Below are 19,603 nucleotides of genomic sequence, written 5' to 3'. Positions count from 1 at the left end.
TATTCCAAAGCAAGTTGTATTGTATGAAGGAGCGCTCCACTTGTATTCCAAAACAAGCTCAACTTGTAATCCAAAACAAGTTGAGCTGCGATAATCATCTTAGCTGGCACATCGGGGAACAAGTTTCTCCTTTGCACATTCTTTCTGTACCTCCTTCCTGTTTTTGTTCATCTTACAAGAAAGCAGAACAGAAACAGACCTCACCATGTCATGTTTAGCCAAGGCTTAGCGCTTGTTAAGACTCAGGGTGTTCAGCCACTAGGTTTAAGCACATGAATTTCGGGGACTTTAAAGAGAAAGCGTTCCTCACCTCTTCACCAGTGCTCTGATCTGAAAAGCTAGGGTAGAGTCAGTTTATATTTTTATGCTGTGAACCACCCTGAAGTCTTTGGATGAAGGGTGGTATATAGAAAATGAATGAATGAATACATACATACGTACATAACAAACTCTACCTTTTACCAATTGGGTTGAAGCTGAACATGAGCAAGAGTACCCAAAGAGCATACACAGAGTTCCCCTCAGTTCTGAGCGATACCACAACCAACATGGATTTGAGGGTGGGGGGTCGAGAGTTGGACGGAGGTAGGAAAGCAGAAAATCAGATTTAGAAATTAAACCTTGGGCAAGTCCAGAGGTCCGGGGGCTGCCGGAACCGTTGCGCTCCCTGACACTGTGGGGGAAACCTCCGAGGGCTATTCTACGCGAGGATGAACGTGAGGAAGAGACCCGCCACGGGATGCCCAGCCGCCTTAGGCAGGCGCTTGTCCTTCTCCCACCCCCGCCAGGGCTACCTGCTGGTCTCCAGGGACGAGTAGCGCTCGGGCAGGATCTGCAGGCAGCGCTGGAAGAAGCGCACGTGCCGCTCCTTCAGGAAATCCAGCCGCTCTCCGTCCCCGAAGCCCCCGTCCTCCTCCGCCGACGCCGCCATGTTGGCCAACCGCTCCCTAACCCCGCGCGCGCGCGCAGCGTCCGTCACCGCCGGCAGCGGCACGCGGGTCACGTGGGGCGGCGGAGGCGCGGCGCTAATTGGGGGCGGTGGAAGCAGCTCCGGAGGGAGGAGGGAGCGCGAGCACGCCCCGCGTGCGACTAAAGGGGCGGGGCCAGCCGGCATGGGCGCCAATCAGATGCGAGCTCAGAAAACTGGCCGTCGTTTAAATAGGAAGCGCGTCGATGGGTTGGGGAGCATTGACGTGAGCATTCCACGTTTTCTTGTATAGGCGCTTGAGAGTTACTAGTCTTCCAAAATAAACGCCTTTTAAAAAGAAGAAAATGTTGGTGCCGGAGTGGTAAAAAACAAAACAAAAAAACAAAAACCCCTGACCTCCATACAGAGCTGCTCCACACAATGGCAACAGCCATAGCTGTCAACTTACAGATTTGAAAATAAGGGACCAGCAGCCTCGAAAATAAGGGATCAGCAGCCCAAATAAGGGATTTTGGCTTAGCTTATACAGAAATCCGCCACTCATGGAGCCATGCTGCTTTGGCTGCCACTGACTGTGTTTTGCAGGGGGTTGGACTAGATGACCCTAAGGGTCTACAACTCCCACCAAAGAAGAGTGGCAGACAAAACTGATGAACGACGTCGAGATGGCAAAGCTTACAGGCAGAATTAGAAACCAGGAAGAGGACCTCTTTAATAAAGAATGGGGAAAGTTTATAATTTAGTTGAAAAGCTATTGTAAAGAGTTACATACATTGGTAGGATTGACAGAAAACTTGTAGTAAAAATTGGACAAATGATTTATAAAAATAGAGTTATGAAAGGGATGCAGAGGGTATTCTCACAACATTAAGATGCTGCACTGGTTGGAGGGTACGCTAAGCAGCACATCGGGGCTGCCGTCGTCCTGGCACGAGGAGTTTCATTGGCCCTTCCCCGCCCGAGAGGGGAGGGAGGGAGACTGGCATGAGGCGGTTGCGGTGCCGCCACAGCCACTGAAGCTTCACCCTTCTGCGTCCCTCCCCATCCCCTCCTCTTCCACCTCCCTCAGGCCGCCTCCTCAGCCGCCTCCAGCTTTCCCTGGCAGCGTAGCGGAAGTCTCGCAAGAGAGGGGCTGCCTGCCCGCCCGCCACCCGTCTCCTCACGACGTGCCCGAGGGGGAAAAGGGAGAGACAGAGACGCAGCAGCTCCTGCGCTCTCTCTCTCTCTCACGGTGGAGGACCCCGAGCTGCTGTTTCCCTCCCGAGCTGGGCGAGCATGAAACCCGGGAAATTTAAGGGAGATCATCAATCTGGGACAGCAGCGGGAAACGGCACTGGGATAAGGGAGTTTCCCACCAAATAAGGGACGGTTGACAGCTATGGCAACAGCTGTAATGCCATGCTTTTTAATACTCTTTTTATTCCATCGCTGCAGTGACAATCATGGCTCGAACCGAACATCCAGATTAGCTTTCTGAGCAGAAATGATCTTCTTTGAAGGATTCCCTCAATCTTTTTTTTTTAATTCAACTGCAAGATTTATTGCACAATGTGAGGGTGTCTACGGCTAAAAAGACTGCAAAGTAGTCACAACAGCAGCATTTTACAGTTTGTAAGTTGCTGAGAAAGGCAGTCCTTCCCGTCAGGCTTACAATATAAAAAGACGACACAAAAGGAAAGTGGATGTGGTGGGAGAAGGAAACAAGCAAGCCCGGTTTCAAGTTCTTAGTTACAAGTTGTTTTAATAACCACCTTAAATGGAAAAGTGCTGACAGGAGGCACCAAAAGTTGCTAATATCTCTCCTTTGCTGCAGCCAGATAAGAGTAGCAGCTGCCATGTGACAGTTGATGGAGGGAGGAGTCTGGTGCCTTAAGGACATAAGGGTACTGTTGAATCAGGTCAAAGGCCCATCTAGTCCTCCATCTTTTCAGTGTCCAGCCAGATGCCTCTGATGCCACAATCAGGACCTGAATGCAACAGTGCTTTTCCCACTCATGATTCCCAGCAACCGGTATTCAGAGGTACTCTAAGTTTATATCCTGCCCTTCTTCCCAAAGGAGCCCAGGGCCCACACTCCATTAATTTCTCTATAAACATATTTTATACAGAGCCATCCAAGTAGGTGGCCATCACTATTTCTTGTGGGAGTAAATTCCATAGTCTTAACTGTATGTTGTGTCCCCGTCCTGAGCCTTCCAACATTTAACTTCATTAAATAACTCCCAAGTTTTATGAGAAAGGGAGAAAAACTTTCTATTTATTTTCTCAACATCAGGCATAATTGTTTATACCTCCACCATACACGTACCCAACTTTTCGCTAACTTAAAAAGCCCCAGATGTTGTTTCCTTATTGCGGAGTTGCTCTAGGGCCTTTTATCATTTTAGTTGTCCTTTTCAGAACCTTTTCCAGTTCTACAATATTATTTCAATAAAATGTAATAAATAATAATAATAATAATAATAACAAATTAATTAATAAAGTTTGCTTGTTTGCTTGCTGGCGTGCCATCTGACTGGGTCTCCCCAGCCACTCTGGGTGGTTCCCAACAAAAAGTAGTAAAAACACAACACAACATCACATACTAAAAACTTCCTTGAACAGGGCTGCCTTCAGATGTCTTTTAAAAGGTGTGGTGACCAGAACTGAGTTGTTGCACCATAGATTTATATAACAGCATGATGATATTGGCAGTTTTATTTTAAATTCCTTTCCTAATAATTCCAAGCATGGAATCTGCCTTCTTCATAGCTGCCGCATACTGGGTTGCCATTTTAATTGAGCTTTTCACTTTGACCCAACTGTCTCATTCCAGGACAGTCATTGCTGGTCCAGACCGCATGAGTGTATATGTGAAGCTAATTATTATTCTTTGCTCCAATGTGCATCAATTTATACTTACTTCCAATGAACTGCATTTGCAATTTTACAGCCCATTCACTCAATTTGGAGATATCCTTTTAGAGTTCCCCTTTCTTTTAATTTCCTTGAACAATCTGATTATTAGCAGCAAACCTGGAGAGGTGTTTGCTTGACAACCATGTACAGCATCTGGGGTTCCATGTTGAAAGGAATTCAATACATAAATGTAAGATAATAAGTAAAATAGTATGGGACAAATTTGACTTATCAACTCAATAACCCAGCAAAAAAGAATTTATAATATAATTAAATTTATTATAAAACAATGCATTCATTTATAGTCACATGCCTAGAACTAAATTGCTAAATACAGATTCAAGGGGGGAAATAAGAAAATTCAAATAAGGAAAGAAACAGTGCATTTTTACACATTTTACTAGTAATTTTTGGTGTAATCTACATAAGGATGTTAAATAAAAGATAAAATATACATGACACAGAATGCAAATTTACATAAATTCATACCCTATATAAAACGTACATCATTTATTACATTATAAAGTCTTACAAAAACAATAACTGGAATAGGAAAACAATTGTACAGGAAATTTATACATGCTTTGCTTATCTTCTAATAAAACTGTGCCGCCAACCAACTATTGTCCTTGTCGCCAGCTTGGGACAGCCCTGTAAAAATAAAGAGGGGTAAACATTCTGGGATGAATTACATTAAAACATACAAATAGCTTTTGTTTCCTTACCTGTGCGGAATATGCAGAAGTGGCCCGGAACCTTCTGGTCCAATCTCTTTTGTTCGTTCTTCCCAAACTTTTGTAGGCTTCAACAGCCTATGTGGGTCTCGAGGTACATTCATTGCAACCTGTTGACAGTGAAAACTTAAAAAAACATCCTAAAAGGCAACTGCAAAAAGTAGGTATTATGTAGAAGCCAAAATGCAAGCCATCCGTTGTTGTTGTTTTACCTTGGACTCACTTTGTGATTAAAACAAATATTTAATGTGAGTTCTAACAAAAATGGAACTGAAGAAGAATCAGCATTTTCAAGGGGGAACCGCTAAGGTTTTCAGTTAAAAAAAAATTCTAAGGGGAGAATCCTCCCTGAGTCAGATCAGGGCCATCAAGGTAGGCAAAGCCTTGAAGTTCTCCACTCTCTACAGCAGATCAGACCACCAATGCCTCCTGATTAGACTACCAAAAATGATCCATTCATTCCTTTTTCAGCAATGCAAACTACAGGTATGAAGGGTTTAATATGGTTTAGGATCATTGCTGGAAGAGGCGTGTCAAGGTCCCCAATACCTCGTCCTGATCCAAGTTCAGCTCTCAGCTGCTGCAATTTGCATGCGGTGCTGGTATGGATGGGAAATTTTGATAGGGGCAATGGGAGGAGGGAATGGGTGGTGTGTGAAATGGGGTGTTAGTGTGAACAAATGGATTATGATGGAGCTGCATGACAAATTCATGTATTACCTTCTCTCTCAACTTTTCTCTCAATCTTCTTTCTTTTTCTATTTTTTCGTCTTCCTTTGCCTGTTTTTCTTGAATCTTAAACACAACTTTAGATAAATCCTAAATAAAATAGAGTGAAATAATAAAATACAGTGGAAAAAAATCTCTTTAGAATTAATAGTACTAATTTTCAAGCAAAACAAAGCATCTTCTTCTGTAACAGTGTTTAAATAACCAAGATCAACCAACTCTTTTTGAGAGTAAGGTTCAGTGAAAGTTAGTACACAAAGCCCTCTGATAAGTTAACCTTACAAATAATCAGGGTGGGAGTTCACACCCCCCCATCCTGCATACCCTTGCCTGACCTTTCCCACTTTTTCACTATTTATTCTCCAGAGGACACAGGGAGGGAGTTATTTTCATTTATACAAACTTCCCTCCCCAAGTCCTAGAAGATCATGAATGTCAAGCTGCCATGAAGCACTGTGCTTTCTCCACAACCTCAATGGGTCGCTGTTTCCTTCCAGGCTTGGCTCTACATGCTGGTGCACATCTTTTGGGATCTGAATGGCTGTATCTGCTCAATCAATTTCTCTTCATCACTCTGCCTACATTATATCTACTCTAGAGACTCTTTTCCAGACGTCACAGTAAGTAAGTAAGGCAGGCAGAGACAGGGGATCCTTTTGGGGAGTGGAATCTGAGCTGCAGAATGTTTTCCCCACAGGAAGGCTTGCCTGGCACCCACTTTGTCCTCATTTTAGCACTAGTCAAACAAGCTTTTATTTTTCCACTCTTTTAAACATACCCAACTTTTAGAGGTTTTAGTTATTTTATGCAGTGACCTTTATCTTAAAATATCTGGGTTTTTGTAATGTTTATTTTCTTAAAACTATTTCTATTCCCTCTTCAACCAACAAGGCTCCCGGGGCGGCTTACATTAATTAGATCAGTAAGAACAAGAACATACTATTAAGAGAGTACAACATGCTATTAGAAGAGGTGGCTGTTATGAACCATTTTTTCCTCCCCTGCTGCAGGGCAGTTGGTTCTAGTGCAAATACCAACTGACGTCAGGCAGGCATCTTCACTGACTCTTTTTAGCAGCCGCTTAAACCATTTTTGTTTCAGTGAGCCTATCCAGACATGTCGAAGTTACATGTGTTTTATTTCTTTTAGGTACTGTTGATTTTAATAATCTTTTAAGTATTTTAAACAACTGTTTTTAATGATAATTTTATTTATTTTATACTTCTGTAAACCACTTAGAGGCATACTTACAAGCAAATGGGATGTAAACTTTCTGACACAAACCAACCAACCAACCAGCAGTCTCTTTGAGGGGTGAAGGGGCAAGACTCCGCCAGTGAAACAACAGCAGGAGTAGGATACATGTATGACTTGCCTGAATCCAATTCTTAGCTTCCCCAAGAAAAATACTCACTTTTCTTTTACTGTTTTGTAACTGCCCAATAAGTGTCAATTATCTGATGGGTGGCGAATACATTTCAGAGATAAAATACAGAAATATTCTCTTTCTCCAACCCACACCAAGGGGATAAGGGAACTATCAGCCAGCACTATCAGCCAGATGGGCGGGGTATAAATAATATCTATCTAAATCTATCTATCTATTTATCTATCTATCTATTTCTACTACTACTACTACCACCTCTCTAACAGAGAAAGTACAGATAACAAACTGGCCACAGTATATTTTCATTTCTTTCTCTCCATTTCCCACTCCTGCAGAGAGAGAGGGCCAATTGGGGCACATTTTTCCAATGCAGAGCTTTGGAATTATTTGTCTCACCCATTGCGTTTCTCTCTGCCCACTTGAAGAATGTTGCCCGGGGAGGAGGAAGGAGCCCAGCATGCAGCCTGGAAGGTGGAGGGTGTATGCTTTGGAAACCGCACATGTAGCTAGTCCTTCTCCCTTTTCCGGGAGGAGGAGACATGCAGCTCCAAGTATTGGTTCCAGTGTTATATAGCAATTGAACGCTCACAAGTTTGTCTCAATTCTTACTCACCCTGGGCAAAGAGATACCTGGGCAAAGAGATCAACCTGTAATAGTAAGCAATGGGACTTGTTGCTGCACTACAGACAGCACCAATTAAATGCAGGTATAAAGATCAACGTGTGTTGCTAAGAAACTTGTCGTGCATTTGGATACCATGTATTTTGGTATCTTTGTTCTGTTTTGCTACACAAGGAGGAATGTGAAGTAAATATGCAGGAGATCACTACTCACTCGCTCTTGGAACTTAAGAATTTCTTCTGCAGCAATTCTTCTCTTCTCTTCCCTTTCAGCTTCCTCTCTCTTCTTCTTCTCCAATCTCAAAAGCTCTTCCTCCTCCTTTTTCTGCCTACTATAGTCTTCCAACAGCAACTTGATATGACATTGCCGCTGCCGTTCCTTCTGCTTTTTCTTCTCCTTCTCTTCCTCTTCTTGTAGCTGAGCGGCCTGTTTCGTTGAATATTCTATTGCTTTTTGCCTTTTCCACAATTCAAGTTCTTTCAGTCGTTTTTTCCTTTCCTCGTCAACTTTTTGCTTCTGGGCTGCTGCATGCTGTAGTATAGCTGTAGTGAGCCCTTCCTCTGGCTTCTTCTTCTTCTGGGCTAAGATTTCCTCTCTCTCTTGTAGCTTTTTTCTCTTCCATTCTTGAATGGACTAGAACAGACCAATTAAAGCAGATTATATTGTCACATTAGTTCCAGCTTTCTGAGGGCTATCAAAAATGAACAATATATTTCAAAATCCTTACTCACGATTAGAAACTCATGTCAATTAGGAACTTGGCTATTTTTCATGTAGAGTGAAAAAGGAGGTGTGGTTTCTTAACAGAATCTTATGAGATTTTCCTCAACAAACCACTTAACAATGCTTTGAACTCTCCGCATCAAATGCCAATATAGGAAGTTTGCAACTTATGCGCATTTAACCTGTGCATATTCAGCTTTATGTGGCAAATATTTGTGAAAAAAATTAAAGGGGTGAAAAGGAGGCGGGGTTCCAATAAAACGACTTCGGCAATCCCATCTGCCACTGAACTCAATGTGTTCTGACTATATGTAATTTTGGCTTTAGATGCAATCCCCGGAACATAACTCCTGAGTAAGTTGTATAAAGTCTGTATAAAGCCTTGCCATATAAGAGGCAGTTCTGTAACCCACTTCACTGTTGTTGTCTTCTTGATTTAAACAGGGCTGCAATAATGTAGCTGGCATTGACTCTTTCTTGCCTTTGGCATTTAACTTAAGGCAAATTACAGGTTTTGCCCCAACTTCTTTAATGCCTAGTCCAGAGGTTTTCAACCTTTTTGAGTCCACAGATCCCTTAACCGACTACATTATTTCTGCAGCGGAGCTCCTGTGGGGCTCAGGAGCCCTGTGATGTTACCCCTTGCCTGCAGAGCTGGCAGCCTCTCATCCTCCCTTGTGGAGGGCTCCCTCAGCCTCCTCTCCTCTCCCTTCTCCTTGTGAGTCCTCCGGGCAGTTGCAGCTGCCACCCCGGTCTCTGAGCTGCTCCTCCTGCCCCAAAGAGAGGTGCCTCCTCACACTGTCCCACAAGGACCTGGGACTTGTCTGTCTATTCTCAACAGCAAGGGCTGGCAGGCTGGCTGGCTGGGCTCCCTTACCTGTTTGCTTCCTTGCTTACTCTGAGGCCACCTCAGCTCCTGGCAACCAGCACCCCCTGGCCAGCCCCAGAGGCACCATTTGCCTGTGGAGCACATTGTGGCCTTGGCTGCTGCAACAAACAGCTGTGCAAGCCTTTGGGAGGCAGAGAAAGAGGGACAGAGGCCAGTGTTGCCTGTGGCACCCCTGATCATCATTCAAGGCACCCCTGGGTGCCACGGTGCACTGGTTGAAAACTCCCTTCTCATTCAAATCTGCAAAGAAGCAGCAACAGTTGGGCTTTAACACAAGGTTCAGGCAGAATGAGTAACGGGGGGGGGGGGAGTCAGTGGCTCTATAAAACTAGTTCTGGGAGGAGTTCTGGGGGGAGTTCGTTGGGAGTTGTTGGTGGGCAGTTGGTTGGTTTTAGTGGGTTGGCTGGTTGGGAAAGGCAGTTGGAAACGGCAGTTGGGAATAGAGAGACAGTTAGGGCAGTGGGTTCTTGAGCGTGGGGAGGTAAAAGAGATAGAGAGAGGAAAATGTTTGGAATGCTGTAAAAGTTTTGTTTGTGTCTGAAATAAAATACACTCTTCTTTATTAATTGAAAAGCTGACTGAGACTGAAGTGATTTTACCAGGGAAGACCTGGTTGGTGGCAGCAGATTAGTGGTGTACGGGTCAATAGTCCCTGAGACAACCGGGGGCTCCGTACGAACGCCACACATACTTATTCCCAAGTTACCTGCTTAGACTTATTGCCTAAATTCCACTTCGATTTAAGAGATTTCAGATTATGTTTGCCAGCACAAAATTCCAGAAAGAAAAGGTTATGTGCTAATATGGCAAAAATTGCCACACCGCTACCTTAAGCTGTTCCCCACAAATTAAAAACTACCATGTAATGAAGCCTCTATGCAGTGAAAGTAATGTACAGAATGACCCTTACTCTGTAAACTGTTCAGGAAATGATCAGGATTACAATTTTGTTACCCAAAACCTGGGCATGTAATCCTTGGACGAAACAATATTTTTAGCAATTTTTAATTTTTTTAATTGACAGAGTAGCTGTGTTCTTTAAAAAAAAAAATATGTTTTTATAAATAATTAAGACTAGGGTCAGTGGCCACTAGGATGAAGTGGCACATCCCTGATTGGACTGGCTCGGACAGATGTTGGGGATATGTCCGTGGAGGGCAATAGCAACTTTCATATTTCACTCAATTTCTAGAGAAGGGGCTGAGGACAAGGGGTGCTAAGGAGAGAACAGAAAAATAGAGTGGTGGTAGCTATGGAGTGGGCACCCACAACCCGAAGGTGGGGTAAGTCAAAAGAAGCTAGGAAGTGGCTTAGTGATGGCCACAGTGACTCCAGGTCAATACCAATACAGCTGGTGATTAGAGAAACAACTAAGTGTGTGTCTAAGGCTGCAAAGTTATGCCCTCTGATAGTACAAAGCCGAGGCATTGAACAATAAAGTTTGCAAGGTGGGAGGAGTGGCCCTGTACAAAACCCTATGAAGGACACGTTTTTCTCTCAAAGGCACAATACTGTTTTCTCCTGGATAAAATGACAGAATACTACCACCTACTGATTATTTAAAAAGTAGCATGTCAACCACAGAGCCTTGGACTTGCCGATCAGAAGGTTGGCGGTTCGAATCCCTGCGACGGAGTGAGCTCCTGTTGCTCGGTCCCTGCTCCTGCCAACCTAGCAGTTCGAAAGCACGTCAAAGTGCAAGTAGATAAATAGGTACCGCTCTGGCAGGAAGGTAAACGGCGTTTCCGTGCACTGCTCTGGTTCGCCAGAAGCAGCTTAGTCACGCTGGCCACGTGACCCGGAAGCTGTACGCCAGCTCCCTCGGCCAATAAAGCGAGATGAGCGCCGCAACGCCAGAGTCGGCCACGACTGGACCTAATGGTCAGGGGTCCCTTTACCTTTAGCATGTCCTGCTTACCAGCAAAGGAAAAGAAAGCCATGGCAGCAGAGCTAGAGATGAAGAAAAGAGGGTGAACTGTCTCATCGCTTTTGACACAAAGTTGTTTAAATGGTAAATGCTAATTAGCAACATTATCTCACCTCCTTTTTTTGTGCTTCTAAAATCAGAAATTCTTGATACCATTTCTCATGCTGCACAATATCCTCCCTTGTTTTGTCAGGAAGATGATCAAGGACTTCATCAATGTACGATGGTTTTCCTTTATGCTTTGTCCACAGTTTCAAAAATTCTTGGTGATCATATACATCCCAACCTCCTTGCTTGCCCCCTGTCTGTTGAAGGAATTTATCAAGCTCCACTACTCCAGGAGGCAGGTGATTTTGTGTCTTTTTATCCACTACAAGCATGCCTTGTTTAAGCGTATTTCCTGTTGCTGAAGTACCTAATGCCCAGAGCTCAATTTTTTTCTCCAATGCATTAATCTCATTAGTAGCTGTCTTCTCCTCTCTCAGAAGCTCCTCATATCTTAAATAAAAGCATAATTAACAAACCATTAACAATTAGCAAAATAACTATCCAACAATCCTAAAGACAGTAAGATCTGGATAACTATGTGACTAGTACCAACCATGCTTGCCTGGAAAAAGATGTTTGAAACTGAGTAGATTTGTAAAAGTAGTTTTGGAAGGCAAGCTGATCAAAGTCAAAAATCCCACTGAGGATGCCTACATTATTGGATGTGTTCAACAATTGGAGCCTGACAGTGGCAGCAAAACGTTGGAATAGTAAGTTTTCAGACAGTATTTATGCCAAAAGGTCATATAAACACCTCTTGTCTATGTAGATGTAGGGCGGCATGCATTCCTGAAAACTGGGAAATACCGTCATCCCTGACCACTGGTCCTGTTAGCTAGGGATGATGGGAATTTGGGAGTCCCAAACGTCTGGAGGGCTGGAGTTTGCCTATGCCTCTTCTTGAGTAAAGTTCTCATAATACTTCATCATTGGCCATGCTGGCTGATGCTGATGAGAAATGTAGTCAAAAACATCTAAAGGGCACCAGGTTGGGAAAGGCTCTTCTAGTATAACAACTATCAGATTTAAAACCAGAGCATATGATGTACAAGATAAGAGGGCTTTCATGGTAGCTGTGCCCAGACTCTGGAACTCTCTCCAAAAGGACTTACACAATGCCCCTTTTTAAGTGGCTTGCTAAAACCATTTTAAAAAGGCTTAAATTGCTAAAACCTTCCTTTTAAGGAATGGGTTTCAACCCATAAATGTTAAACTGAACAACTTTTAACTGCTAGAAACTTAGTAGTTACTTTTTATTCTCTGTTCTGCTTCTAGTGTTGTTATGTTGATTTAACTTTGCTATTAACCACCTTAGCTCTAACAAAAACAGTCAGGATATTAATGCTTTAAATAAAAATAAAATACTTTTGTCGCTGTTCTTCTTTAAAAGCATTTATTGACATTTCAGCGTCTTCCATCATTTCTCTGAGTCTGTCAACAACTACAAAATAGAGAGAAAGTTATGTTTATATAATTAAGATAGAGAGGTTTGCTCACAGCAGATGCTTTAAAAATACTAACACATTGTAAAATAACCAAATATAAAGAAAAGGGAAATGAGATAAAACCAGGACATTTCTGCTAATGCAGCCATCGTCTACAGTTCCAAATATCCTTCAACAGCTACCTAGTGAATTTATGTCAGGAATAGATCTATAATAATCCAGTTCTAGTAAGATGGGTGGGGTACAATATATTATTACCGCACAAACAAGTGAGCTTGATCACATAACGAAATGACACTTCCACCTATCACAGCTAAAGCAGAATTAACGTTCATTGAATAACAGCAGTTTGGCAGATCCCTACTCTTATACGTTGCAGGCCAACACAGAAGAGACCTTCAGCATGATATAATGAAGGTTTCCTCAGAAATAAGTCTCACTGACTTCCATTAGATTAAGTCTCTAGTATGTGAGCAGAGGACTGCAGACTTTGTAAACTGGGCTGCAACTGTGTTCAGTTTAATCCAATATCAGCCAAGTGCACAATGAAAACCCTTTCAGAGCTAAAACACAGGGAAAGTGTCAATCTGCAACACAATTATTCAGGCAAATTATAAGGATTTTCTTTTTCCTAGCAAAAACATTAGTAGTAAGACTTACATTCTGGGGTTGGCTTCACATGTTTTAATTGTCGCTGGAGTCCTTTAACATTATTATAAATTCTGCCCAGTTTTTGTTGGATATTAGCTTCTGTGAAAGTAAGCAAAAAAATAAATAAATCACCTTACACCTTCATTTTAAAACATCTTCAGTCCATTCTATGGAAATTCTACAGAAATCAGTATAATGTTTGCTGCCCCAATTCAACAATTCCTTAAGGGCGCAGGTATTCCAGTTCACAAATAAGAAGGACATGCTGGCAAATAGAAGTGAAAATAGAAAACCCTTCATCCAGGAGCAATATGAGCATATCTGAAAGCTGAAGGAGATGTGGATAATGAACAGTGTATTTAGGATCTGGGTGTTAATGATAGTTTCATATAACCAAAATACACAGAGAATAGAACATCTCTTGCAGAATGTTGTTATGTTATCCGTCATAGAGGCTATCCTATGCATATTTACTCAAATGTGCCTCCATGTTCAACAGGATTACTTTCAAGAAAGTATGCAGGCATCTGTTAGCATGCCTCTTTATACATACACTTATTAGTAAATTCTCAATTTGTAACAACAACTTTTACACAACCAGAGTGTTAAATTATAAGTGAGATCCAACCAGCACCTCCTCTGCAAGTGTGTGAGCAGAAAATATTTCTTCTAACTCACTGGTCTTTGATTAGTAGGGCAGGACCCACTACTGGGTTGTAGACTCATCTATGATGGGTGACAACAGAAGCACTACACCACACTAATATATGGCAATAATAAATAGCTTGCAAAATGCATGTTTGGGTTAAAGGCAGGGTGGAGAAAAATCAATGATTTTTTTAAAAAAATCAGATTTTTAAAATTTAAATTGGATTTTTAAAATAAAATGCTTTTGGAGGAAAAATCTTTCTAAAGATGGTTTTCTATCTAAGTTACATTATAGTCCAAAGGCTATCAGGAAATAAGGATTTGTTTTAAGTTTTTCATGTGTGCTAAAACTCAACCTACGTCTTTTTTAAAAAAAACATTTAACCACATCAGTTAACAAACATGGATACAGATGCTGTAATGTTATTGTTTTAGTTAAATAAATTGTTTAAATTGTTATTAAGGAAATTATTACTTTCTCCTTCCAATAAAGTACAGAAGAAAAGTTGTCCAAATATAAACAGTTAACTTATTAAACCTCACAATAATTTCATAATTATCTATGTATTTCTAATAGTATAACCAAATCAGTAATTTTTGATAGAAGTGTAAAAACTACTCTGAAATTTATTATTCCAAAAATGAAACCTTCATCTGGTTGTAAATATTAACATTATACCAGCAAGAATGAGTCTTTCTGTAAAAAAAAAATGATTTAAATCAAGTCTTACTGACTAGTGATTTAAATCAAATCCACCCTGGTTAAAGGTGGGTTCTAGGTCTGAAAATGTTGAAGACTACTGCTCTAACTCATGGCAGAGAGGATTAAAAAACTCATTCTGATGGTAGTTCTCATGCCTTTTAAGATGCCACTTGGGAGGCCTCCCAGTCTTGGCAGGGAGCTTTTCAGGGGGATGACATTTGAAGGAGGGGCTTAAGAGCCCAATCTGTGAGTGGAGCAACTGCTGATTCTAGTTAATCTCCCATGGCACCTAATAGGAAGTACGGTACTTCCAAAAATGATCCTAAGAAGGTGTTGCATTTGGGAATTTTGATGCTGTAACATGTGCACATACCTTTTTTTTTTAAAGCGGCGGCGGCGGGGGGGGGGATATTTTATTCTTTAAAGAAAAAGTTGGGCAAAAATATTTTATACACACTGTGAAAATGCAAATTTAAAAAATCATTTTCATTTTTGTTCATTGTAACTGACATAATAATTTAAATAAAATGAGCAGCTACAATACTACAGAGCCTTATTCGCACACGTGCTACCCTCTCCCAAGTTTCATCTTAAGGTTCTTACAAGATTCAAACTCGTGACTTTACCACCCAGCATTTTCCTCTCTCCGCTCATTGTTTTGCTTACCATTCTGGAGAAATTGAAGCTTGCACACTATTTTGTGAGACTTTAGCCCAATAAAGGTATTGCCCTAATATAGATTTTAGAAATGGGCCAACCCAGCTACCTTTACCTTTTGTGGTGATTGTGGGACATAAAATGTAGCAGGAAATGCTTTCAGCTATTATCAAACTGGTAATTGAATAAATATATATAAAGAAAACAATATTTTACTTTCTGCTTTCCGGTTCTTAGTCAGTTGATGTTCCAGTTCTTCCAATATGTTATATTCCCTCCTGAAATCACTCTTCTTGTTGAAGAGAAGCATATTTTTATCCCTTTCAATGCTCAGAAGTCTAGGGACAAAGTTTGGTTTAAAATGCATATTTGACAAATAACAGAATATACATTGGTACCAATTAAATCAAAAATAAAAAGTTTTGACCAGTTAGGTCTCCATGCAATACAAAAAAATACACTACTCATATTTTTCAGTTAAAATGCATTCACCCAAGCAAAGCAAATACAATAGATAATTTTAATTAGTCTATAGTTTGAACCTGTAAATTATTCTAGTAATAAGTAAAAAAATGAATCAAGAAATAGCTTAAACCACATCACTTTCAGAAAAATATAAAATTATAATTTCCATAAAAACACACCTCAATAAAGGGCAAACTAGGCATGACCAGGAGATCTGCATTGTATACACATATCCTGCCACTTTTTCCTGATTAAAATGCCACTCAAGCCAAATGCCCTGCTGCGTAAAACATGTAAGTACCACAAAGGTAATACTCTCCAATGTAGTCCTCATATGTCTTTAGGAATGCTAATTAATAATAAATTGGATGTTGATCAAAGCCTTACTACAAATCAAATTTCATAATGGTTATCTTAGGGACAAGTCTATTGTAACATAAAATTCAGCAGTCACATAATAAAGGAGAAATATTGCTCCTTTTAAACTAATCATACTGAGTGGAAATGTTATGATTTAAGAATTTTTTCTTATTTGATTGGGCTTTGCTAATAGCTACAATCCTATGCACATTTACTAGTGTGTTATACAGTAGGGCTTAATTCTGGGTAAACATGTTTAGGACTGGGCTGCACATTTTTTGTATTATATGAACTCTATTGGTGGGGTCATCAAAATGATCCAAAAGTCTCCTTTTTAAAGCTGAACAAAGATTATACTTCCTTTAAAGGTTATTATAACCATCTATTATAACCAAGAATATTGAACTATATGAGTTACAAGTCACTATCCTGTTATAATTTCTGACAAAAAGAACTGTTTCTTTGTAATTTTAAACTATGTTTCCTACAACAATAGAAGATATACACTTACTCTTTATTTAGTTTGTCCCCTTCTCTTAGAAATTCAGCTTTCTTAGGCTGATCAGCTTTCATCTTGCAGTTCTGAAATTTTGTTGAAAAGCAAATGAATTACTGAAAGAACCGTGATTTTACCCAAAACATGAGGAGGAGGAGGAGAAGAAGGGGAGTTTGGATTTGATATCCCGCTTTATCACTACCCAAAGGAGTCTCAAAGCGGCTAACATTCTCCTTTCCCTTCCTCCCCCACAACAAACACTCTGTGAGGTGAGTGGGGCTGAGAGACATCAGAGAAGTGTGACTGGCCCAAGGTCACCTAGCAGCTGCATGTGGAGGAGCGGGGAAGCGAACCCAGTTCACCAGATTATGAGACTACGGCTCTTAACCACTACAGAAAAACTGTGTTTTTTTATTTATTTATTTAAAGGGTACTTAAAAAATAAAAGATTAATAATAATAATAATAACAAATTTTATTTATATCCCGCCCTCCCCAGCCGAAGCCGGGCTCAGGGCGGCTAACAATAAAACAGTACAAAAATACAACACAAACAACACTCTAAAATCATTCATTATAAAATTAATTCAAATCAAGCCACTGGCAACCATTTGGTTGCCTGATTGAGTCATCTTTCACCTGAATCTTAAGATACAGGTAAAGGGACCCCTGACCATTAGGTCCAGTTGTGACCGACTCTGGGGTTGCGGCGCTCATCTCGCTTTCTTGGCCGAGGGAGCTGGCATACAGCTTCCGGGTCATGTGGCCAGCATGACTAAGCCGCTTCTGGCGAACCAGAGCAGCACACAGAAACGCTGTTTACCTTCCTGCTGGAGCGGTACCTATTTATCTACTTGCACTGTGACGTGCTTTTGAACTGCTAGGTTGGCAGGAGCAGGGACCGAGCAACGGGAGCTCACCCCGATGCGGGGATTCGAACCGCCGACCTTCTGATCGGCAAGCCCTAGGCTCAGTGGTTTAACCCACAGCGCCAAGGGTGCTTAAAAAATAAAAGATGAATGCTTGATTCAGTCATTTTTCACCTGAATCTTAGTCAGTTGAATTAAACCACTACTGTGGTACCTCAGGTTAAGAACTTAATTCATTCTGGAGGTCCGTCTTTAACCTGAAACTGTTCTTAACCTAGGACACCACTATAGCTAATGGGGCCTCCTACTGCCGCCACAAGATTTCTGTTCTCATCCTGAAGCAAAGTTCTTAACCTGAAGCACTATTTCTGCGTTAGCAGAGTCTGTAACCTGAAGCGTATGTAACTCAAGGTACCACTGTAATGGCAAATCAAATAAAGGAATTTAAATGTCACGTTAAAAGATTCTAACGCAATATCTCGTTGCAATACAGTGGTCCCTTGGGTTACATACGCTTCAGGTTACATACTCTGCTAACCCAGAAATAGTACCTCGGGTTAAGAATTTTGCTTCAGGATGAGAACAGAAATTGTGCAGCGGTGGCGGAGCGGCAGCAGTGAGAGGCCCCATTAGCTAAAGTGGTGCTTCAGCTTAAAAACAGTTTCAGGTTAAGTACGGACCTCCGGAACGAATTAAGTACTTAACCCGAGGTACCACTGTATGTATCTCCAAGATCCCTACACAGAGCAAGATTCATTCCTTTACTGTGGCATTTGGGGGCAAACTCAGAGCACACCAGAACTTTCACGCACATAATAGTTCCTGCGAACAAGCCCATAAACTGGGCGGTTGCGGATCCGCCGCCTTCCAAGGGTCCCGATCCCCGCTGCGCCATGGCGGAGCCGGTCCTGACGTCACCGGATCCCTTTATTTGCGGGAATAATAGACGCGTTAATGGAGGCTCTGACGGCATAGGGAGCAACGGTGGTAGTTTTCAGACACGTGTATGAAACCAGCGAAGTCCCGTGTAACCCTCGGTCTCCGCCTTTCCTCCCGCGGCCACAAGCAGAACCTCACTCAGAAGCCCACAAAGACGAAGCTCAATATAGCTTGAGGGTGATGGGGAGAATTTACCTGGTTGCTCCTGGTTACCGTCGCTAGCGCTGCCGTTGCTAGGGCGGCCATTGTTACAAGCCCTCAAACAGCGCGCGGCTGCATTGGCGACGTATCGCCGTTGCCTATGGACGACGTGAGGCCCGTGACTCGACGACGTCACAATGGGGCGGGGCTAAGCAGCGCTCTTCCCGCATAGAAGCAGCTAGAGCGCCAGTTTTCCCCTCAGTGGCAGTTTCCTTTCGTTGCTGCCGCCGTGCTTGCCTCCGCATAGGAATCGATAGAGAAAACCCCGCATTTCATTTATTCCCTTCTTACGTTTCTGTCCCGCCCTCAAAGAAGCCCAAGGCGGCAAACAGCCAAACAAAGCAGTTAAAAAAACATATTTAACAACATTAGGAACATCTAAAAAGCATTTTGAAAAACAGGAACGTGCTCTCATGGGTGGTAATTTCAAGGTTGCCAGGATTTTGACACATCTGTATCGGACAACAGCGTTTCATGGCACTGTGAGGGCCACAGCAGCGCACAGTACAAAATCAAAATCGCACAGCTGAAAGGGTCATCTATCCCAAAGCAGACTTCAGAGTAGACATATTTAGGATTGCACTTATTATTTAAGGCAATTCTAGGCACGGGTCCAAGCGGTTTCCCCCTTGCTCCGCACCTTTCTTGGGAAAAACCCTCTATTTAGTGTTAAATTGGAGCAAATGTCAATCTGGAGAAAATCTGAATTGCCATTTTGCTCCAATTAAGCACTAAAGAGCGGTTTTTTTGGGGGGGGGGCAGACAGTGGGAAGAGAGAAAGTGTGGGTTAGCCCTTTGCAGAATATGCATTGAGCATTCATGTGGTAAAGACATCCCTCCCACCCCCAACACCCAGCATACCATCCAACTTTTTCAGGCCCAATACTGACATGCGCTCCCTGGTGAGTCGCATGACCCGCACCTCACTCTCGCTCCAAATAAAGCACTTTTTTCGAGCCGAGAGTGCAGCACCCAAAATGACCACCACAATCTCACACGGGGGGGGGGGGGACTGGATGTCCTGTTTTTTTCTGGGGAACCTGGCAGGTATGCCCTGGCGTGAACACAAACAGAAATGAATCTGGCACTAATGAAGCCACAATGATGCGAAGAGCTGGGAGGAAAGCACTGTGGAATTCACAGATTAAACAACTTCACTGATCTCTAAGCTGGTACTGTAATGTGAACATTCCCTGAGAAGCAAAGTCATAAATGCAGGCATTACCCCTAAAGGAGTGGATGTGACACATACTTTTTCTGGCTACTCAGTACTTTTTCAAAGCTG

The 19,603-nt window shown here is 42.1% G+C and overlaps 2 protein-coding genes across 4 annotated transcripts in view; both read right to left on the bottom strand.

The window, feature by feature from the left end:
- The window catches only part of PGGT1B (protein geranylgeranyltransferase type I subunit beta), a 34,561-nt gene extending 33,593 nt beyond the window's left edge, over positions 1–968 (bottom strand). For 2 of the 3 annotated variants that reach the window (XM_081213832.1, XM_081213833.1), the window contains exon 1: positions 795–968. In XM_081213832.1, coding sequence (XP_081069958.1) covers positions 795–931 — 137 coding nt within the window. In that variant the 5' untranslated portion in view covers positions 932–968. The remainder of the gene's footprint in view (positions 1–794) is intronic. The other variant, XM_081213831.1, reaches the window with a different exon arrangement.
- A 3,353-nt stretch (positions 969–4,321) lies between these two features.
- CCDC112 (coiled-coil domain containing 112) lies at positions 4,322–18,966 on the bottom strand. The gene is given in 12 exon segments (XM_081213752.1): positions 4,322–4,477; positions 4,552–4,670; positions 5,281–5,379; positions 7,512–7,931; positions 10,951–11,335; positions 12,251–12,326; positions 12,991–13,080; positions 15,206–15,327; positions 16,326–16,396; positions 17,991–18,010; positions 18,013–18,103; positions 18,313–18,966. Coding segments are annotated over 12 exon segments (1,575 nt in total). The 5' UTR covers positions 18,364–18,966; the 3' UTR covers positions 4,322–4,446.
- Between the last annotated feature and the right edge of the window lie 637 nt (positions 18,967–19,603).

Source organism: Podarcis bocagei (genome assembly GCF_964188305.1).
Source record: "Podarcis bocagei genome assembly, chromosome: 11".
Lineage (NCBI taxonomy): Eukaryota > Metazoa > Chordata > Lepidosauria > Squamata > Lacertidae > Podarcis > Podarcis bocagei.
This window is presented reverse-complemented; position numbering and strand designations above follow the sequence as displayed.